The sequence below is a fragment of the Podarcis bocagei genome (assembly GCF_964188305.1).
Source record: "Podarcis bocagei genome assembly, chromosome: 10".
Lineage (NCBI taxonomy): Eukaryota > Metazoa > Chordata > Lepidosauria > Squamata > Lacertidae > Podarcis > Podarcis bocagei.
In genome coordinates, this window is record NC_138135.1 from 7,716,407 (window position 1) to 7,737,537 (window position 21,131).

Consider the following 21,131-nt stretch of genomic DNA (forward strand, 5'->3'; position numbering starts at 1 on the left):
CACTTTGACGTGCTTTCAAACTGCTAGGTTGGCAGGAGCAGGGACCGAGCAATGGGAGCTCACCCCGTCGTGGGGATTCGAACCGCCAACCTTCTGATCAGCAAGTCCTAGGCTCTGTGGTTTAACCCACAGCACCACCCGCGTCCCTAATGATGATTAGTATCACCTCACAATTCTTCCTACTTCCACCTCAGCTTAGAGCATTTCTAATTAAATTTCCCCTTGTTTGCAAAGCAAATGAAAGAGCCACGCTGACTGGAGCACATCTTAGTGCTACAGCACTGTTGAAGCTAAGCAGGTGTTGACCTGATCAAGGCTTGGATGGGAGACGACTGCTGGACACCTGTCCTACAAACACAGATATGAAGCAATCATTAAGCAAGTCAATGTCCGTATCGTAATAACTCCTTGGTGCTCCAATGATTTTCAGGTCGCGCGACCCTTTCTAACTAGCAGCATTTAAAAACAGATGAAATTATTAAAATTAATTAAACAACTTATTCTGGAAGAAGGCCAGGCTCAATGAAGCTGTTTGTCTGGTTTCCGATGCTACCTGAATCTTTACGAGACTCAGAAAGAGGGCATTTTCTTACAACCTCTGCACCTACTTCATTAAAACATTCCAGCAGCATTTTGAAGTAGCTAAAAGCCAAACTCACAAGTGTTTATGCACTTACTCCCAATTCATGACAGTTCTGCAATTTAAATTGATTCCACAAGCAGAAGTCACAAGAAAACGGGGGCTTATTTTCCTTTGCAAATAGGCTGCTAGAGGCTTCGGGGGAAGCTGCTCTGAGCTTCACAGAGAAGGAACGGAATATAAATACAATGCAAGCATACCTTTGACTTTTAAAAAATGAACCTTTTTCGCACTTATCTAGAGAACTGGATGTCTTGCTGGAATTCTGAATTCCACACCTGGAAAAATACCTGTATCATGGAATCAAAGAATTGTAGAGCCTAGTACAACTCCCTGCAATGCAGGAATCTCAACTAAAGCATCCAAGGACCAACCAAAATGTCACAAACCCAGCTTTCGGGTTCTCCAGCACTCTGCCTCAGGCAGTGCCAGTTACAAAAAGCAGGGGGTTGATGAGGAAAAATAGAACAAGTGCAGAAATTATGACGGGTGCTGTAGCCATGAGCTCAGGCTGCAGATTCAGTTCCAAGATGGAGATTGTAGGATAACACGTCCCTCTCAGGTGCTGCACCAAGGATTCTGGGGCAAAGAAGCAATGTTTCCTCCCTGCTTTTGACAGCACAACTTGCTAGTAACCTGGATCTGTTCCAAACTATAAATGAGAAACACAGGTTCCTGGGTAGACACAGTGGTGAAGAAGACAAACATAGCAGCCTTTCATTTAACAAAACCAGGAATGAATTTGGTTTGTGTAGCAGTAGGTAGGCTGAGGCAAAGATGTTACACAATGCAGGAAATGAGTGGACATGGAAATTTTTTAGAAAGTACGAAATGTTAAGCTGCATGTTGTAGCCACGAGGTTATCTTGCCTGTTATCTTGAGCTCTAAAGAACTCAAAAGCTTGCCACGGCATTGCGAAATTTTGCTTTGTCTTAATAAAGATATTGTCTGATGGTGGGTTTTGGATTTTTATCTGATGGACCAAGATGGGTGCCTTTGATTATTTTTGCTGAAAGGTTGCGTTAGATACCTTGCTGCAAGGGGTAGGAGTGGACTGGGTGATCCTTCTAGACCTGCAGTTCTGTGATCCACTCAAGAGATCCTAGACCTATAGCTCTATCCAGAACGTACAGACTAAAAAAAATGCAAGTTGCACAGAAGGCACAGAGACTCACCACCTCAACCAAAACACAAGTGACTGGTGACATCAATAGCGCATCGGACACAAATTAATCTGACTTTGATCTTGAAGTTCAGCAACAATAAGGACCCAAGTTATCATTGCTGAAATGCACAGGAGCCCTGCAAAAGTCACTGTCATCGGAATAAAAAAATTCCTTCCTGTAGCACCTTAAAGACCAACTAAGTTAGTTCTTGGTATAAGCTTTCGTGTGCATGCACACTTCTTCAGATACATGTGTATCTGAAGAAGTGTGCATGCACACGAAAGCTTATACCAAGAACTAACTTAGTTGGTCTTTAAGGTGCTACAGGAAGGATTTTTTTTATTTTGACTATGGCAGACCAACACGGCTACCCATCTGTAACTGTCATCGGAATATTTACATTTAGAGCAAATGGCCTCCTCTATTACAAGGTCTTGGGGTAAATAAATCAAACAGTCTTGGCTAGACGAAAAATTGGTGGCGTGACAGCACTGAAGAATTTCAGGTATCGGAGCCAAGAAAAAAACTGGCTGAAGTTGTGGCTGCACCATCTCAGGCACATCCTATGACATAGCAGCATCTATTTGGCTGTGGGACAGGTTCCCAGAGGCACACGGCAGAAGACCGTCACCCTGAGCATTTTCTGATTTCAAGTGCTCTGCTAGGATCGGTCAAACGACCAAACAGAAGCAGCAAAAAGGAAAGAATTAGTTGCGCACGCGAGAGACACCCAGTGAGTGCTTTGTGTCCTTGTTGTATACCCAGAGTCCACAAGAAAACAAGAAACAATAGCAGTAGGGGGGTTGCACACAGACAATAAAGGTATACAGTGTCCTGGTAAAACACACACACACACACACGAGCTGTACAGCCCTATCCAGTCTTCACAAGCAATTCAGTAAACAGTGCCTTTTCATCTTTCTTGCCAAGAGAATGGGCAGAGGTCCAGGAAATTAAGAGAGAAAACAGCCTACTCGGTTCTAAACAGTTTCTCCTCTTCTCACCCCATATTCTCAGATACACCTCTGGATCCCCAAGAAAGGGAAAACCCACTGGGTAGGTTCAAAAGGGCTTCACTGGTTGCCCTGTGTACAAGTTGCAAACACCTTTTGTTTAAGTCCCCTTTAATTATGACGTGTGGTCAAGCGCGATTTCAGGAGAGCACAAAGATTAACAGGTGCAAAGAATGTCGTTACTTAGCAACAGGCGGCCACTGCCCCACGGCCAGCCCAGAGCCTCCCGTTTCGATATCAGGAGGGCCCCTCCTCCAATTGCCAGTTTCCATTGTTTTTGCAAAGTTGAATGAAAATGAAGCCGGGTCAGGAAAAGAAATCAGCTGGAGGGCTTCCGAGTCGTTCAGCCAGTCTAGTCCAGTGGATACAGAGACAGACTTGAACCTGCGAGACCTGGGCTTTCAAGTTCGGATTTTTAAAAAATAATAATGAAATCAAAGCATGGCTATGATCAATATACTCCCCGTGGTAGCTATAAATGGAGCATCTGTATGTAGGGTATGTGCCCCCTCCATTTCCCCCTACAATGTTTGGAAAGAACAAGAAGTGGTTTTGAGCTTCCCAGGAGCAACTGAATAGTAGGATGCTGAACTAAGTGGACTGTCATCTGGTCCAGTCCAGGAAGATTAACTAACTTCCACCTCTGCCATCACACCCCAAGTCTATCAGATGAGAACATGGGCTGCCTCACAGAGCATAGCTGTCAAGTGTCCCTTATTTGGCGGGACAGTCCCTTATACCAGCGCCATGTCCCGCTGCTGTCCCTTATTCATGAGGTTTCATTTGGCTGCTGGCTGGGCTTTCTGCCTTTGGCTCAGAAGTTGAACATACCTGTGCCCTGAAAATCCTTTATTTTGGCTGCTGATCCCTTATTTTCAAGGCTGCCGGTCCCTTATTTTCAAATCTGCAAGTTGACAGCTATGTCACAGTTATTGAGAAAGTGCAATAAAAGACTGCAAATTGCGAGTGCTGGGGTTGGGGAGGAGTTATTGGGTTTGGAGAGGGATGGTTCTTGTTTTTATTATGAGTTTTGTATTTTTATACTGTAAACTGTCCTGAGATATATGGATGAAGGGTAGCATAAAATTGAAGTAAAATATAAAATAAATAAAATAAAATCAGTAAATAGAAGGCAGCAGTAATAATTGTCTTGATCAGTAGCCAATAAGGGCCACAGAGCAACAATTTTCAGAAGTGTGCATCACACTGGTTCAAGGAAGGTGGTTAATCGGGTTCCTTCTGTACATAGCCTTTTCAGTCACAGCCTTCAGTATTCTTCCATCACAGAAGCTTTGCAGGAAGAAATGAAGAATTCACCCTGAGCACCTGAGAAAGTAATCTAAACATACACCCCCGGAGCAAAGGCTACAGGAAGCACAAAACCTGAGTCCTCAGCTTTGATTTCTAGCAACGTGGGGAAACCTTGTGGGAATTTTGCTGCAGATACGCACTCTTGAGACTTCACTTGGCAGCAAATCCACAGAGGAAATGGGTCGACTTGCTTCCGAGATGATGCAACGTGAGTGGGGGCTGCCTGCCCAAGTCACCCCATCACACAGAGACACCCTGAAACCTTGGTCTTGGCCCCCACCCAATGCTGTTTTGGAGGAGAAACGAGTACTGTAACCCAGCTTTCTGACTCAAGTTATTATTGATACTAACAAGCAGTACCTGGGGTTTTAAGGGTTGCAACACTCCCTATTTCTTTATCGTGAACTTGCACAAAGCTTAATAATGTGTCATCATTTATTCTGTATTTAAGCAAGGGCAATTGACAACCCAAAATCTCCAGCTCTTGAGGCTACTGGGCGTTTTTACAAGACAAACTATTTGCATTCAGTTCACTACCTTAGATTATCAAACACCTGGCAGATGAAGGTGATCAACTACATGGAATTGGCAGAAATGACTGGCAGAATCCGAGACCAGGGAGAAGAGTTGGTGAAAGAAGACTGGAAGAAATTTAAAGACTACTTACAGAAATATTGTAAAATTAATGAATGTTAGAAGGATGTTGGATAGAAACTAAGGGGTTTCCAGCTGTAATGCTTTAGGAGATACGAAAAAAAGGTTTATAAATGTGTAAAAGCTTAATGGTAAGGATTTGCTGAACTAACAAATTGAAGTGGAATACAAAGAAGGGAGGTATGAGGAGGTCTGGAGAAATAAGCGTAAGGAAGATATGTTATGGAAAATTATTTGTTTTTTAACTGTTTTTATGTTGTATTTTGTTTCTTTTTATTTTTTTCATTGTTATATTTTAAAAACTTTAATAAATATCTTTTGGGGGGAAAATAGATTATCATACACTGTACTCGCCCAAATATAAGACGCACCCGCAAATAAGCCGCATCTTTAATATTCAAGGCTTATTTGGTGGTGTGGCCCGTCTCCTGGCTTTACCGCCCTGGCGGGGGGCCGGGGCCGACTTCTGAGTGTGCTGCACACTCGCCTTCTAACACTACCGCCTCCCAGCACTCCCTCCACAAGCCAGTGCTGGGGGAGGCTTGAGAGCGGCCAGCGGACTGCCGCCATCACCCCACACTCTGGGCTGCTTCCTTTGGGGGGGGGGCGGGGAGACACGCCGCCTTCCCAGCAGCGTAAGATCGCAAATATAAGCCACACTTTAACTTTTCACTGTCAGAATTGGGAGGGGGGGAGTGTGGCTTATATTCGGGCCAATACTGTATATTAGTATCTCTAGCTACATGGGGGGGGGAGCAGCAGGTGGCGCTGTGGGTTAAACCACAGAGCCTAGGACTTGCCGATCAGAAGGTCGGTGGTTTGAATCCCCGTGACGGGGTGAGCTCCCGTTGCTCGGTCCCTGCTCCTGCCAACCCAGCAGTTCGAAAGCACGTCAAAGTGCAAGGAGATAAATAGGTACCGCTCCGGCGGGAAGGTAAACGGCACTTCCGTGCGCTGCTCTGGTTCGCCAGAAGCGGCTTAGTCATGCTGGTCACATGGCCCGGAAGCTGTACGCCGGCTCCCTCCGCCAATAAAGCGAGATGAGCGCCGCAACCCCAGAGTCCTTCGCGAGTGGACCTAATGGTCAGGGGTCCCTTTACCTTTAGCTACATGGGAAGTACGTTTTAGTTACGCAGTCACCATCTTTCAATCTGGCCTGGTGAACAAAATATGTATATAGCTTGAAAACCTGCACACTCCCGAACAGGACCATTTAAAAACAACACATACATACAAATGCAATTTCATTTCACCTTGTTATAGCTCCCTTGTTCTCTAGATCAACTGTGACAATATCACATTAAAATCTGCTGTGGGCACACCCCTGCCTAGAGTCCTCCCACCCCCACCCCCAATTAATGAGAGCCAAGGGCACACAGCACTTGAAAAAAGTGCTGTTCTGGCACCCAGGCCTTCAGATTAATGATCAACTTGGGGCCCCCCAATTACCACTGGTAGAACAATGGTTCAGCTTATAAGCTCTGGCAGACGCAGCCCTATCTTACTTGGGTACCCACAATGATGGGAGTCTAAACTACTCTTTTCTAGAAATCTCTCCCCCCTGAAAACCCTCTAGTGCTTCCAAAACCTTACCATATTGTTGACCAAAGGTCACCACACTGTGACCGTGCCCCGACTACTAGCGCTGGGGCTGGCAAAGCCGTTTGACACCCGCAGCCTGAGAGCAAGAGAGCGTCTTAGCAAAACCACTCCAGCATGATTATGCGAGGCATGGGAAAAGCCACCATAATAGCAACAGGGCAAGGACACAGAAAACTTCAAGGCCTCACTTTCATGAATAGACCTTTCAGGAGTCTCTCTTTAGTGAGCTCAGCTATTTCCCCCCTCTCTTCTCTCACCCGTCCCCCATTTCCCCCCACCTTAACACAGCTACATTAGCAATATCAGAAGCCAAGCCACTGAGCTTTGCAATCAGGTCCCGGGACTTAAAGAGGATGTTGCCTCTGAAGTTTCACGGGCAATGAAACACAATCCAGAGACCCTAAAGAGATGCGAGACAAATGCTTCCATCTAACTAGTATTAAACTGTGTGGTTTTTTTTATAATTCCCACCACTGCTCCAGAACAACTCGTGTTTATACACAGGCAAGGTAGTGAGTTGGACGTGGGTGGCGCTGTGGGCTAAACCATAGAGCCTAGGACTTGCTGATCAGAAGGTTGGCGGTTCGAATCCCCGCGACGGGGTGAGCTCCCGTTGCTCGGTCCCTGCTCCTGCCAACCTAGCAGTTCGAAAGCACGTCAAAGTGCAAGTAGATAAATAGGTACCGCTCCGACGGGAAGGTAAACGGCGTTTCTGTGTGCTGCTCTGGTTCGCCAGAAGCGGCTTAGTCCTGCTGGCCACATGACCCGGAAGCTGTACGCCGGCTCCCTTGGCCAGTAAAGTGAGATGAGCGCCGCAACCCCAGAGTCGGCCACGACTGGACCTAATGGTCAGGGGTCCCTTTACCTTTAAGGTAGTGAGTGCCCTCTTAAGGAGCAGCGGCTGCCCAAATCACTAGGTCCATCGGGAGAGGGCAGTTTGATTGAGCTGCAAAGTCATTGACACAGCCAACTTCAAATGATTTACAACAGCTATGTCCAAAGTCTGTTTTAGGGGTCTAATCCGGCCCGCTGGTCGATTTAATCCCGTGGAAGTATATGTTCTGGGGTAAAATCCTAAAAAAATCCCCACAACTTTGGTCGGCCCTCACGCATGTTCACTTCATCAAATCTGGCCCTCTTTGGAAAAAGTTTGGGCACCCCTGCTTTACAAGCTTAGAGGCAGATCTCGCATCGTAACCAGAGCCTAACTGGTATAAGGGCTCTGAGCAGAACAGCTTTTTAAAAAATGTGTAATTGAATGATTTATTTTTTTAATGGTAAGGCAACAGTGCACTTGATCTGTTTAATCAATGAGACTTGGACTTAACTGTCTCCATTCCAAGCTATTTAATTCCAGTTCGGTCTTTCCTAGTTTTCAGGAGCCATACAGGTAATACCAGAACACGCTAAAGCAGAACTGATCTCCACTTCACCCACTAAGCCAAGAGTCCAAACTTTTCTGCTTGTTCTTATCAGCACTACTCGTTTCTCTGTGGCACCCAGGGCAATCCATTGCATTACTCACCAGGAATCTGTCCTGTCTCCATTGCCCATGACCATGTTTGTGAGCACAGCAGAATGGAACAACTCCCTTCCCCCAGGGACTCACCCTCGTCCTCAGTTTGATAAAGGAATGGCTACACCACGGAATAATCCAAATTCTAGCTCAAAGGCAATAGGGCACTGCATGGACAACAAGTCTCTCTTTCGGAGAAGCTTCCGACTTAAGTGACCTTGCCAACGCGCCCCCAACAAGCTTCCGAATCGTTCCTTGGAAGAAGCCTGACCACCACTTGCTTAGAAAAGAAAACACCAAGGGATGGATCTGCAGGCAGCTTCTGGCCCCAGTAAACGCGAACAGAAAATGGCAGGCTTTCTTTACATCTCTGCTTACCAAGAGACAGGAGTCTGATGCTGCCACCACATCTTGCACGTGAGCCTCTCAAAGTCATCATCTGCCAACAAGTCAGTGAGTGGTTAGACCCGGCATGTTAATTCTTAATGCATAATAATAAGACAACAGGGTAAAAATACTGTTTGGTCAAGCCAGCTTTCAACCCATCCACTAGAAAGAATATGAGGATATTAGTGGTCATGTATTTTGAGTCCAATCTGCAATTACTTGTTATTAGGATTATTGTTATTTATTAAATTTGTATACTTCCTTTCATCTGTAGATCACAGCAAACATTGTTCAACTTGAGCTGTGCAACTCTTTCGGTGAGTAATGTCTTAGCTAGAGACCCTTCAATTCCAACTGGTTTTTTAAAAAAACCACAAAACCCCAACAGATTTCATATCTCTGAAATCTGCTTAATGCATTAATTGCGCTAACTCAGTTCTTGCTTTCAGCTCTACTGGTTAATTAAGTTGAATCCACACAAACAAGCCCTTATTATAAGACAGACCAGAATGAAAAGCTTGCTAAGGCCTTGTATTGCAAGCTGTTCTAAGCCAATTCATATTAGGCAGCTCCAGCACCACATAACCATTTTAATGATATTATAAGTAGATGCAGCACTCTTTCAAGTCTGTGTTACAAGACTAAGCTTCAATGGGCTATGCAATCAAACTGACAAAGCAACAATGAGACAGTGAATTTGAAATCAAAGCCCTGCGCCTTCCACATAAGCAAGGAACTCAGCACAGCCTAGTAAGTTTATTCCTGAAAGCAACAAGGTAAGATCTTGGAAAGCTATCGTTTATGCACAGCGTATATCACATGAGCAATTAATCAACATGCTCAGGCAACTCATTAATTGCAGATTAAAAATATGAATTTTTAATCACAGCTGTCCCTCTGTGAAATGGTGTTCAATGCTTATGATATTGTTGTAAACAACGACTCAGATAATAGTTAAGATTTGCCACGTTATATGTGATTTGCCTGTGTCTGGCCAAGAAAAAATGGATTTAAATGACTTAAATTAAAACTACCAAAACAAATCCTTACTTGGGCTGTTCCATGAAACAAACTATAAGCTTTTAAAATTGCCTGGTATATATAACCTATGCAAATTGCAGTTTATTTAAACATCGGTATGGAGATATGGAGGCTCCAGTGTTTATGGAAGGTATTCATAACCAGCATTCTGAATACTTTGGGGTTTTCTGCAGCTACAGAGTGACATGGTTATTTTCCTGGATAAAATAAAAATAAAGACCGGATTGCAAAGTGTGACTCACTCAAACTGTGCGTTAAGAGGGGTATCTTGTGTCACCACAATCAACTATAGCACCACACAAGGGTGGGAGGTGGGGGGAATCTGAACATTAATTCTGAACACCTCAACTGTGACGAAGCCTTCAAAGGATGTTTCACACATATGACTCCCCCCACCCCAATCTTTCCTTTCCCCAGCTTTGCATCTGTTCATAAAAAGAGACCAATCACAACAACAAGCATTCCACCAGGTTTCTAACTTTGCATTCTGAATCAGGAGATTTCCAGAGCTGACTACCCTATAACAACCAGGATAAGTTATTTTTTCAGTAAACTGCTTCCTGTTCCATGGCTTCTTTGTTCATCCGAAAACTTCAGCATAACACTGCCTCTGAAGGCAGACAGTTTGTTTGCTTTAAATGCCATGGATGTACCCTGAGAGCTTTGAAAGCCAAAACGAATCGAAGTCTGTACATACCGAAGACCTTGTTGTCTGGGCAGGAATTTAACAGCTGTTAAATGCAGGGGCTATGCAGGTATGGGATCTTTTTGGGGGAGGGTGTATTTTATATTCATCCTATATATAATCCAGCATGGGTTAAAAATTAATACGCAAAAAAAGATTTCGCTTCAGTTCATATGGGTCCCAATTTTAGTGTCAGAGACTGGGACCAGCAAGATCTGGCATGGGTTGGTCACCATCTTTCAGCTTAACCTAGGATAAGATTAGGAAGATCTTGTATGCCTTGAGATCCTTGGAGGAAAGGGAAGAGATGAATATAACAAACCTGGGCAATGAAGCAGCAACCAGTGTTCATGCTAGAGCCTAGCCTAGGTTCTCACCAGGGCAATAAACGTGCGCCTGGATTGCATTTCGTACCATTTCAGATGGGGACTCACGTGACTCAATGACTCTCCGTTCAAGAGATTCCCTTCACAAAGAAACAAGCATATCAGGTTGAAGAATTGTAGTCTACCTTCTCCCCCCAAACAGTTGTTTTCTATGTGAAGCGGTTTTTGTTTGTACTGAGCAGCATCAAACCACGAGAGCCCCCATTTCTGGTCTGAAGTATACCACTCAGACACATATTTAGCACCTCACAGAGAACGAGGCCTCACTGTATTAGAGAACTGTGAGGTTCAGATAGGACAGAGCCATTCACCCCACCCAAAATATTTCACACACGCTTTCTAAGTCGCCTGAAGGGGGAAGAGGGCTTCCTCTGTTCCTAACTGATCGAGATACTTCCAAGCAGAGAAGCAAAGGATTAGGCTGCACAACCACAAACCGTGTTTTAAGTATATATTATAGTTAATCCAACACACTGACCTGCCGCAAATGTATAAATGCCAAGTGAAATTAGTACCAACGTTTTAGATTACAGGAAAAGGCAGCTAAAAAACTTGCCCAAGCTTATCAAGCAAGTCTGTGGCATACAAAAAGTCTGAATTCAGGTTTCCCTAGTCCACCCAAGCTCAACACAAGCACACAATTTATGGAGTGTCGCGTTTCCTGTGTTCTCTTTTCAAGGCTGTAGGTATTTTTTCTGAACACAGTGCTGATGTTGGGGAAGCTGCAGTGAAGGATCTGAGGGAATTCTGCTGGAACTGGAGATGCCACAGGTGCCTCAGACATAATACAAATTTCATGGCAGAAAGACCTCTAGTTGCAGTTTGGTATTCAATATTAACTACCATTTATACAGCCTTTTGGATTCACTGCTTGCAATTTATTCAATCTTTTAGATTCCCAGAGCACATTTCAACCTTTTGCCCTTGCAAAAACTGTGCGTTCGCTCTCACCTGTTTTATGGAGGGGGGTTACCAAGACCAAGAAACTGTGTCTTGTCCAAAACTACCCCAGAGATGAGACATGAGCCTCCAGCTCCCATAATCCACACCCAATCTCTCTATTCATAGGCTTTGACATGGCCACTCTTCTGGAATTTGGTTCTCTATAGCCAACGCAGCATAATTCTGCAAGCAGTGATACATTCCCAGCTGCCAATGTGAGCTCCCCTCCCCATTTCCATATCCAAGGCCAGTTCAAGAGTGTGGAGTTACTTCCACGCCTCTCCATTTCATCACATGTGGCACGGTTTCTTTGCCACAGAAGCGCTATCCCTTTTTCGAGGCAGGCTTAGGATCACACTAGGTGCCCCATTTTCAAGCTCGCAAAAACAAATCCAGTATCTTGCACCAACTTTCCATTTGTTGTGGAACTCTCTGACCGTTTTGATTCCTCTGCAAGTGACCAAGTCAATGAGGCCAAATATATATACAGTGGTACCTCGGGTTACATATGCTTCAGGTTACAGACGCTTCAGGTTTCAGACTCTGCTAACCCAGAAAAAGTGCTACAGGTTAAGAACTTTGCTTCAGGATGAGAACAGAAATTGTGCTCCAGCGGCGTGGCGGCAGCAGGAGGCCCTGTTAGCTAAAGTGGTGCTTCAGGTTAAGAACGGTTTCAGGTTAAGAACGGACCTCCGGAACGAATTAAGTTCTTAAACCGAGGTACCACTGTACAGTATATATTTAAAGACCAGCCTGAGCCACCAGGAGAAGGGCAAAAACAAACTAAATAAACCGTGTCTTGGTGCTGGTTCAGACTGGGGAAGTTAAAGGCACACTACTGCTGTGACCCAGAGGTATTTTAGATTGTTAAGAGTAAACTGCTGAACTGTCATTCAGCCCAAACTTTAGACTGCCTCAAAAACCATTGCAAATCTGGGGGCGGTGGAGAAACCAAACCCTGTCCCACCCCTGGCAGCCAGTCATGTCCCTCGGATTAACTTGAGTTTGGATTAACAGCGACCTCCTTTTGCTTGCAGGGCACTTTTCTTCCTTTCCTGCGCCAAGCAACCCCTTGACCCGGCACAGATTGTCCTGCTCTCTCTCCTCTCCAACGCCTTCCAGCCCAGGCCTCCCCCTTCCCAGCCCCCACGCTCCTGAATATAAACAGACTCTTGTCACACACTCCATCAGCTGTTTGGGTTGCTCCGCCCAAGCCTCAGTTTCCGGGTAGTAACAGAACAGCCAATCGGCTGACTCGCAGGCTCTGTCCGGAGGCCTTTTGCCTGCAAACACTTTTCCAAAACAAGCAGTCCCTGGGTTCCTCCAGAGCAAGAAGGGAAGCTAAGAACCATCAAAATAAATAAAGGGGGTGCTAGAAAGAGGAGAGAGGCATTCCTCCAGATTAGGAACTTTAAAAGATCACACACTAAGGTCATTGATGCCAGTTCTTGGAGATTTATGACACCCTAGCCAGGACTAGAAAGGTGTTGAGAGTTGCCTTTTTTATATTAAAAACCCCCAACACATTCTATTAGTAACTCTGCCATGCAAGAAAGGAACTCAACAACAAGTCAGCAAAGACAAAAAAAAAAAAAGGCTGGAGCTGCGATTCCCCCCACAAGGTTGAAATGCAACACACACAAGCTTCTCACTTCTTTCAAAGGTTTGCACAATGTTTAGAGAAGCGTCCAAAAAAGCTACCGGGTGACTCAGAGTTTCAGATCACCGTCATGCAATTACCAAGAGGAGGTTCATTTCTTTTTAGCTAGGCATGCGAACAACTCACCCATGTAATACAGGACATTGGCCAACCAACCTCTCCCTCTCTGGGTTGCACAGATGTGTGTACACAAGGCCAGAACACGGGGTGGGGGAATGACAGCAGCACCACCACCACCCCACCAAACCTGTCAGAGCAGTTAAGTCGACAGCTCCAGACACTTTCTGTGGGGCCATGCCTTCGCTCCCCACCCTATATCCCCAAGTTAGTCAGAGGCTGCAAATCAAGATGAGAGGCAAAGAGGTACTTTGAAAGCAGGAGAGGCAGTTCCTACAAGTAGCAGCAGCATACAAGGGGCACAAGTTGAGGAAAGAGGCATCTACTGGAAGCCACCAGAAGGTGCGCTGGGCTCCCCTCCGCCTCTAGATTCCAGTGAGCAAACTTCAGACATAAATTAAGGCTGCTCTCCTAAGCACAAAACGACTTGGGAGCAATCCCCCAATGAAAGCAACACGACTTCCAAGTAAACAGTGAGGACTAGGCTGGGTCACAGTTGCTGTGGCCTGCATACCCAAAACACTGACTGTACAGATGCCGAAGGAAAGCCACAGGAAACGAAAAGACCTATTTGTTCATCACACTCACAGGACACAGTGAGTCCACATCACTCAAAATACCAGGAATGATAATAAGAACTCTGGTTTGAGGTCTTTTTTTAGCCGTTTAGTTTGTTTCTTTTGTCAAACAGAAGGATCGGCAGCTAACCATGAACCGGAGAGGAATGCCAGGCTATTCGCTGTTCTCCTATCCACCATCAAATTAAAGAGCAACCACAGTACCAATAAGCCAAATGAAGTCATTTTTTTTAAGAAAAACAACCCCTGCTCTTTGTCTCCTAAAATGCTATGATCTTTCAACATGCCAGCTACCAAGTGAAGAGAAAGTGGGGGGTGGGGGAGGCAAAAGAGAAAAAGGATACACTACCAGGAGGTCACATTGGGCCTCATCGCGCCATAATCCGGCTGCCTTTTCAAAATTTATATATAATGAGAATCTCTTTTTTTTGTCACTGAACAGCTGGAGTTCTATCTAGCCTCCCCCCTCAAACCAGTAAAAATTAACCATCGAATGAAGTTTGTATCCGAGGAAAGCTATGTCATGCATATGCAACTGAAGCAGAGGATAAAAATAGCTTTGATTCCACAGCAATCACAAGCCACTTCCTATTTATTAAAAACAACATTTTTAAAGGGGCAATCTATAGACAGTTATGAAACACAGGCTTTGTGCTTTTAAAAATGTACAGACAGACAGTTAAGCAAGAGACTGGGGAACTCGCTGAGCAGCGTCAACAATTGACTATAATAATTTCACCCCAGCAGGCCTAATCTAAACAAGTTTGTTTATCTCTGGAAACTAAATGCTATTTGTAACCCTCTCACCCTTCTACATAGTTAATTCCTTCCCGATTAAATTCTCCTGGGGGAGGTTAACACATTCAATAAACATATCTGAACGCATTTCAGTTGGCTATGTCAACGCCAACCCATCTTTCCTTCCCTCCCCACCACCTGATAAACAGAACTATTAATAAACCTATTCTATACGCAAATTCACTGCACTATTTCAGAAGCTTCACAATCTTCAAATATGCACACAGGGACAAGGTAACATTCTACTGAGAGGCAAGAACAAAACATAATTTGGAAAACAAAAACAGATCCTTTACGAAGGGATAAAAGGAAATCTTCACCGAACTGAAGTGTTACATAAACAAAACCAGCAGCACAAAAAAGGAAAAATGGGTGATGGATTTCTACGGCATTTCGATTCTTTTTCTCCACTATTACTACTTCAATGTTGTTCCCCAGGTGCTCCCACCCGCATTAACTGCCCCCCTCCCCCCAGCTGCCATCAGAAGCTTCCCGAACAGCGGACTAAAACTGGATTGAGTAAATAGTAACACACCACCAGAAGCTGATCACTGGATTGCTAACTGTCAACAACTACCCTCCCTTCTCTCCCCAGCTAAATCCGGCCCATTGCCCCCCACCCCACAAAGCAAGTATTAATTCTGGTTGGGGAGGGGGAAAGAGAGCACATCTGAATCAGTGTGTGTAGAGGGAGTTGTATTATTATTCAAGCATTGTCACAATACCTGAAAGGGGGAGCACTGACTCTGGTCACAATCATTAGTGAGGCAGACAGAGAATAAGTGCTTCCCCCCCACTGCCTATATTGTTTCCCTACGAAAATATTTTGGGATTCCTCTCCCAAGACAAAGGGGATTTATTTATTGAAGGCAACAAGGGGTCCTGATCACCTCAAGAGAGTCTGGCTTCAGACACAGGCCTCTACAGCCCCCCCCCCATCCGCCAAAAGAACCAGTTTCTTTGGGGAGAGAGAAGAAAGAACGGATTTGAAGAGGTCTATATTTGGGGGCAAGGAAGAGGAGGGTAGGGAATGAGTTCCCGAACCCCCCCATTAAAAAATACTAGAATGAAAAGTCCCCAACTGTGTTCTCATTTCTCAAAGGGGGGGTGTCTGAAGGCCTCATTTTACCTAAAAATGAGATATCCCTTCAATGGTATGATGGCGTTGTTGGGGTTTGGGGGGGAGGGAAGAAAAGATTTTGCTCTGTCTATACCTGGGGTGCCTCATCTCTCTCCTCCCCCCATTTCCTAGAGCCCAACAAGAACAAAAAAATAAAATCACCTGGAGCTGCTAAAATTTACTACTCTCCAGGAGTTGCAAGTCTCTTCCCCTCCCCTAAGATTATTGGGGTGCCCTCACTCTCCAACCCTATTCTAAACATCTTACTCTGGAGAAGGCTACTTTCTTCTAATGGGTGGTGCTGAGAATAATTCTATTCTCCTGCTGGTGAAAAGGAGAGGGAAGGGCTTTTTCTCCTGAACCCCCATATTCCAGGAAAGCCTTTGTACACTCCTCAGTTCTAGGGGGTCCGTGATTCTGTGCCCCTCACCTGGAACTGGAGGCAGGGAAAGGGAGAGAAGCAAAGCAGAACAGAAACAATAATCGTCCATCTATTCTCTGCAATGGAATAGGCATTCATCTTCAGCAAGTGGAGGGCACTGCCCCCCACCCACCCACCCCCCAAAAAAGTACCTGCTTTCTCCCCATCATTCCTTGGCCTTGTGGAGGAAGGAAACCTATTCTCTAGACCCCCACCCACCAATATGAAGTTCTATTTAAGACACCCAGTCCAGTTTTTTTAAGGGGGGCCCCCTGTCTCTCCCTGCCCCCCAACCATTCCAACAAAGTCTTCATTTATCTCCTTATTCCTGCCTCTCACTAACTGCCCCTCAACTGTGTGTGCGGTGGGGTCTCTGTGCCTTGCTCCCCAATACATTCCAGAATTGGGGGCTGCCCCCCATTTTACCTGCCTTTGCCGCCCCCCCCACAACCCCCCCCCCACTCTCCAGGTAAGGATACAGCTTGACCACGTCGGTGTCCATCCGCCTCTTGCCCGGGCTGGGGGAGGACATGGTGGCCCCCCGGCCGGCGGCCCCTCCCGGGCGGAGTCTGGAGCTGCCTCTCTTGTCCTGTCAGGACCCCTTTTCCGCTGGGGGAGGTGGGGGGGCGCTTCAGGAGGTGGGGGTCCGAGCCCCGCTCTGCGCCTGCGCGGAGGCCTCTCCCCCCCCCCCCCGCCGCCCGAGCCCTTCTCGCCTCCGCGGCCCCTCCCTTCACGAGCCGGCTCTTCCTGCCCCGCGGGCTTCCCCCCTCCTCCGCGTCTCTCCTCAGCCTCAGCTTCCTGACCCCCCTCACAGCTTCCTGCGCCCTCCCGCTCCCGGATTGCTGCTCCTGCTCCGGCCGCTGCCTCGGCTCTGCCGAAGCCTCTCTCTGGACCCCTGACGTCACCCACAGTGACCTCACCGAACGGCCCGCTCCGGATTGGGCCAGGCCCCGTGTGACGCGAGGAGACGCGCCGGGCCCCGCCCCGCAAGCCCGCCTCCCTCGCCGCTCGGCATGCCGGGAGGTGTAGTCCGCCGGGCCTGAGGAGGCGAAGTCGGGCAGCTGAGGCGAAGGAGAAGCTGCCCGCCGCGTTATTAGGCCCGCCGACTGGTTCGGCCGGTCGAGGGTTCGAGCCCCCGCTTCTCACCCCAGGGCCTGGCTTTTTGAATTAAGCCCACATAACCATTTCTCCCGGCGGAGCTTCATGTCTGAATACCGTTCTCTGGGCACCTGAATGTGAGGGCATCTGAGCATGTGCAGAGCGCTTTGCAGGGCGGCACTCCACAAATGGCAGGCTTGAGGGCCGGAGCCTGTTTTCATTAACTGAGAGCCAGTGGTGGTGCGGTGCTTGGAGTGTGCGACTAGGACCTGGGAGAGATCTGGGTTCGAATCTCCACCGCTCAGCTGTGAAGGTCCCTGGCGGATGGTCACAACCTCTCTCTCTGACCTATCGCACAGGGTTGTCGTGCTCTACCAACTGAGCCAGGCATAGGCAAATCCCATGATCCCTAGCTAACAGGACCAGTGGTCAGGGGTGATGGGAGGCGCAGGTCAAGTCTGTGTCCAGGGCAGCTGTCTGCCAGCTCCATCTGGTACGCAGGATGAGACCCTCTCTGCTCTCAGACTGTCTCGCCAGAGTGGTGCATGCTCTGGTTATCTCCCGCTTGGACTACTGCAATGCGCTCTGTGTGGGGTTACCTTTGAAGGTGACCCAGAAACTACAACTAATCCAGAATGCGGCAGCTAGACTGGTGAATGGGAGCGGACGCCGGGACCACATACCAGTCTTGAAAGACCTACATTGGCTCCCAGTACGTTTCCGAGAACAATTCAAAGTGTTGGTGCTGACCTTGAAAGCCCTAAACGGCCTCAGCCCAGTATACCTGAAAGAGCAGTGAAGGTCCTGTGTGAGTGCCTGGAGGCGGTTGGAGGATGGATGGCGGCTAACAGATTGAGGTTGAATCCTGACAAGACAGAAGTACTGTTTTAGGGGAACAGGGGGCGGGTGGGTGTGGAAGACTCCCTGGTCCTGAATGGGGTAACTGTGCCCCTGAAGGACCAGGTGCGCAGCCTGGGAGTCATTTTGGACTTACAGCTGTCCATGGAGGCGCAGGTTAATTCTGTGTCCAGGGCAGCTGTCTACCAGCTCCATCTGGTATGCAGGATGAGACCTTACCTGCCCGGAGACCATCTGGCCAGAGTGGTGCATGCTCTGGTTATCTCCCTCTTGGACTACTGCAATGCACTCTACGTGGGGCTACCTTGAAGGTGAACCAGAAACTACAACTAATTCAAAATGCGGCAGCTAGACTGGTGACTGGGAGCGGCCGCCGAGACCACATACCAGTCTTGAAAGACCTACATTAGCTCCCAGTACGTTTCCGAGCACAATTCAAAGTGTTGGTGCTGACCTTGAAAGCCCTAAACGGTCCAGTATATCTGAAGGAGTGTCTCCACCCGCATCGTTCTGCCTGGACACTGAGGTCCAGTGCCAAGGGCCTTCTGGCGGTTCCCTCCCTGCGAGAAGTGAGGTTACAGGGAACCAGGCAGAGCAGAAAGCAAAGTCTTAAATGACTCAGAGCAGAAAGCAAAGTCTTAAATGCATTGTTTTAAAGTCGCGATTTTAAGAGACCTTTTGGATGAATTGAGGTTGCAGCCTGGCCATTTGAGGTCCGGGCCAGCTGCCCAACCCAAATGCTGGTAAAAGTAAGCTATTGCTGTCATAACACTGATTGGCTGTTGGGCAGCAGCGGGGATGGAATCATAGAATTGTAAAGTGGGAATTTATCCCCAAAGGTCATCTAGTCCAACCCCCTGCGACACAGGAATCAGCAGCTGGAGAATCCATGACTGATGACCATCCAACCTCTGCTCAGAAACCTCCAACAAAGGAGAGTCCACCACCTTCTGAGGGAGCCCGTCCTGCTGTCAAACAGCTCTTAACCATCAGGAAGGTGAGTCTGAATTTCCTTGTAATTTGAATCCATTGGTTCAAATCCTCCCTTCTGGAACAAACAAGGCCATTCCATGTGGAAACGTCGCAGCCCTTCTGGTGGGAATAACTCTTGGAAACTGAGTTTGGGACCCCTCCCCTTTATCCCTAACATTTGTTTGTTTGTTTTTTCAAAAAAAAATTGGTTTTCTCTTATATCACATAGACATAAACACAAAAGAAAAACATTACACTTAACACAACATAAAAACATAACAACAATAAAAACATAAAAACAAAAGAAGAATTATTTCTTCTTGTTTCCTGGTATACTTACATTGCTAAAAGACTTCCTTGACACCCTCCAATCTGAGTTTCATCATATCACTTATTTAGCAGTTCCCAAATTTCTTATCTTTACTTCCTGTTGTAATCCATAATATTCACTATTATTAATCTTTTTCTATCCCTCAGCCTAATCTGTTACTTCTAGGGATTTCTTAATATCTTATATTACAATACCTAGCTAAATATTCTTTAAATTTCTTCCAATCTTCTTGTGTTTCCTCCTCTTTCTGATCGCAGATTCTTCCAGTCAGGTCAGCCAGCTCCAAAATGTTTATCCCTAACATTTGACCAAGCTGTAACTCAGGAGACCGCTTCCCCTTCTAGAACCCCACATTTTCTTTTACTGTGAGGATCGATAAGGGCGTTAAGAACAGGGCCTTCTCCGTGGTTGCCCCATAGCCAGGGAACTGGAAGAAGTTTGGTGATGTTTCTCTTCATTAGCCTTCTGAAGGCAATAAGGCTCTCCTTTTGAAACCCAGCTTCAGGCACTAAGGATAATTTGCCGGCCTCTTTTTTGTGTGTTTAGGGAGGTATTCCTGGCTTATTGAAACTGGAGGCACCCAGAGCCAAAGGCAGTGTACACACGCATTGTTGTTTTGCCACTCTTGCTTCTGATAAGCAGGTTTTGCAGGGTTTTTTAAGCACCAAAACCCCCTACAAAACCTGTTTTCCAGACATGCCACAGAGGTTAAATACATGCACCCCGATCTGGCTGACATGTCTGTCTCTCTGGGCCAAGCTAAGAGACGCCTCCATGGGGCACCTGTGATCACATCTCCTGCTGCGTTTGTCTTACAGGAAATGCAGTGGTGGGAAGGCCCTGATTCGGAACGAGGCCCTGGTGCTGTGGGGAAGAGGAGCTATTTACCGTATTTTTCGCTCTATAAGACGCACCAGACCACAAGACTTTTTGGAGGAGGAAAACAAGAGAAAAAAAATTCTGAATCTCAGAAGCCAGAACAACAAGAGGGATCGCTGTGCAGCGAAAGCAGCGATCCCTCTTGCTGTTCTGGCTTCTGGGATAGCTGCGCAGCCTGCCTTCGCTCCATAAGACGCACACACATTTCCCCTTACTTTTGGGGAGGGAAAAAGTGAGTCTTACAGAGCAAAAAATACGGTATTTCCCTTGTACAGTTTCCTGTTTTAACTTATCCCCCCCCCCAAGCTGCTATTAGCAGCATAGAATAGGGGAAAGACAGGTACAATACAGGTGTGTGTGTGTGTCTCCACTCTTTCCCTGAATGGTTTGCAGCTACAGTGGACTATTTAAGGTGGCAAAATGGGGGGTGAGGTCCCGATCCAAGTCTTTCTCTCACATTCTAACATACCACAACAGCTTTTGAGGGAAAAATAAAAATGAAGATGTCGAGACAGAGAGGTATCAATTTATTTTCAAGTTTTCCACCTCGCCATTCATTGTAAAAACAAGATCTAACTCTCTGAAACATAAAGCAGCCGATACCATTACTCTTCCTGTTTTCCATTTTATTCACACCACAACCGTGTGAGGTAGGTTAAGCTGATTGCCTCAAAATCACTCAGGAACATATATATTAGGAAGATGGGTGGCTTTTGAAAGCTTTTATGGTTGCTTGCTAGCTATTTAGAAACTTGTTTAAAAAGAAAGATATATGCTTTAATCATCTTGCTTTATGCTTCTATTGATTTCTTTTACTAGCACAGTGCTTTTAAGGAAAGCAAATTTAAAGGAATGTAATAATAACTAAATATGTAGATAATAGTCATTATTATGGGTCTGTAAGAGACATCACCTTGCCAACAAAGGTCCGTATAGTTAAAGCTATGGTTTTCCCA

General features: G+C 46.3%; 1 protein-coding gene across 1 annotated transcript in view; it reads right to left on the reverse strand.

The window, feature by feature from the left end:
• UBE2H (ubiquitin conjugating enzyme E2 H) overlaps positions 1-16,912 on the reverse strand; it is a 65,754-nt gene extending 48,842 nt beyond the window's left edge. Inside the window, exon 1 of the mRNA XM_081210541.1 lies at positions 16,517-16,912. Coding sequence (XP_081066667.1) covers positions 16,517-16,569 — 53 coding nt within the window. The 5' untranslated portion in view covers positions 16,570-16,912. The remainder of the gene's footprint in view (positions 1-16,516) is intronic.
• Between the last annotated feature and the right edge of the window lie 4,219 nt (positions 16,913-21,131).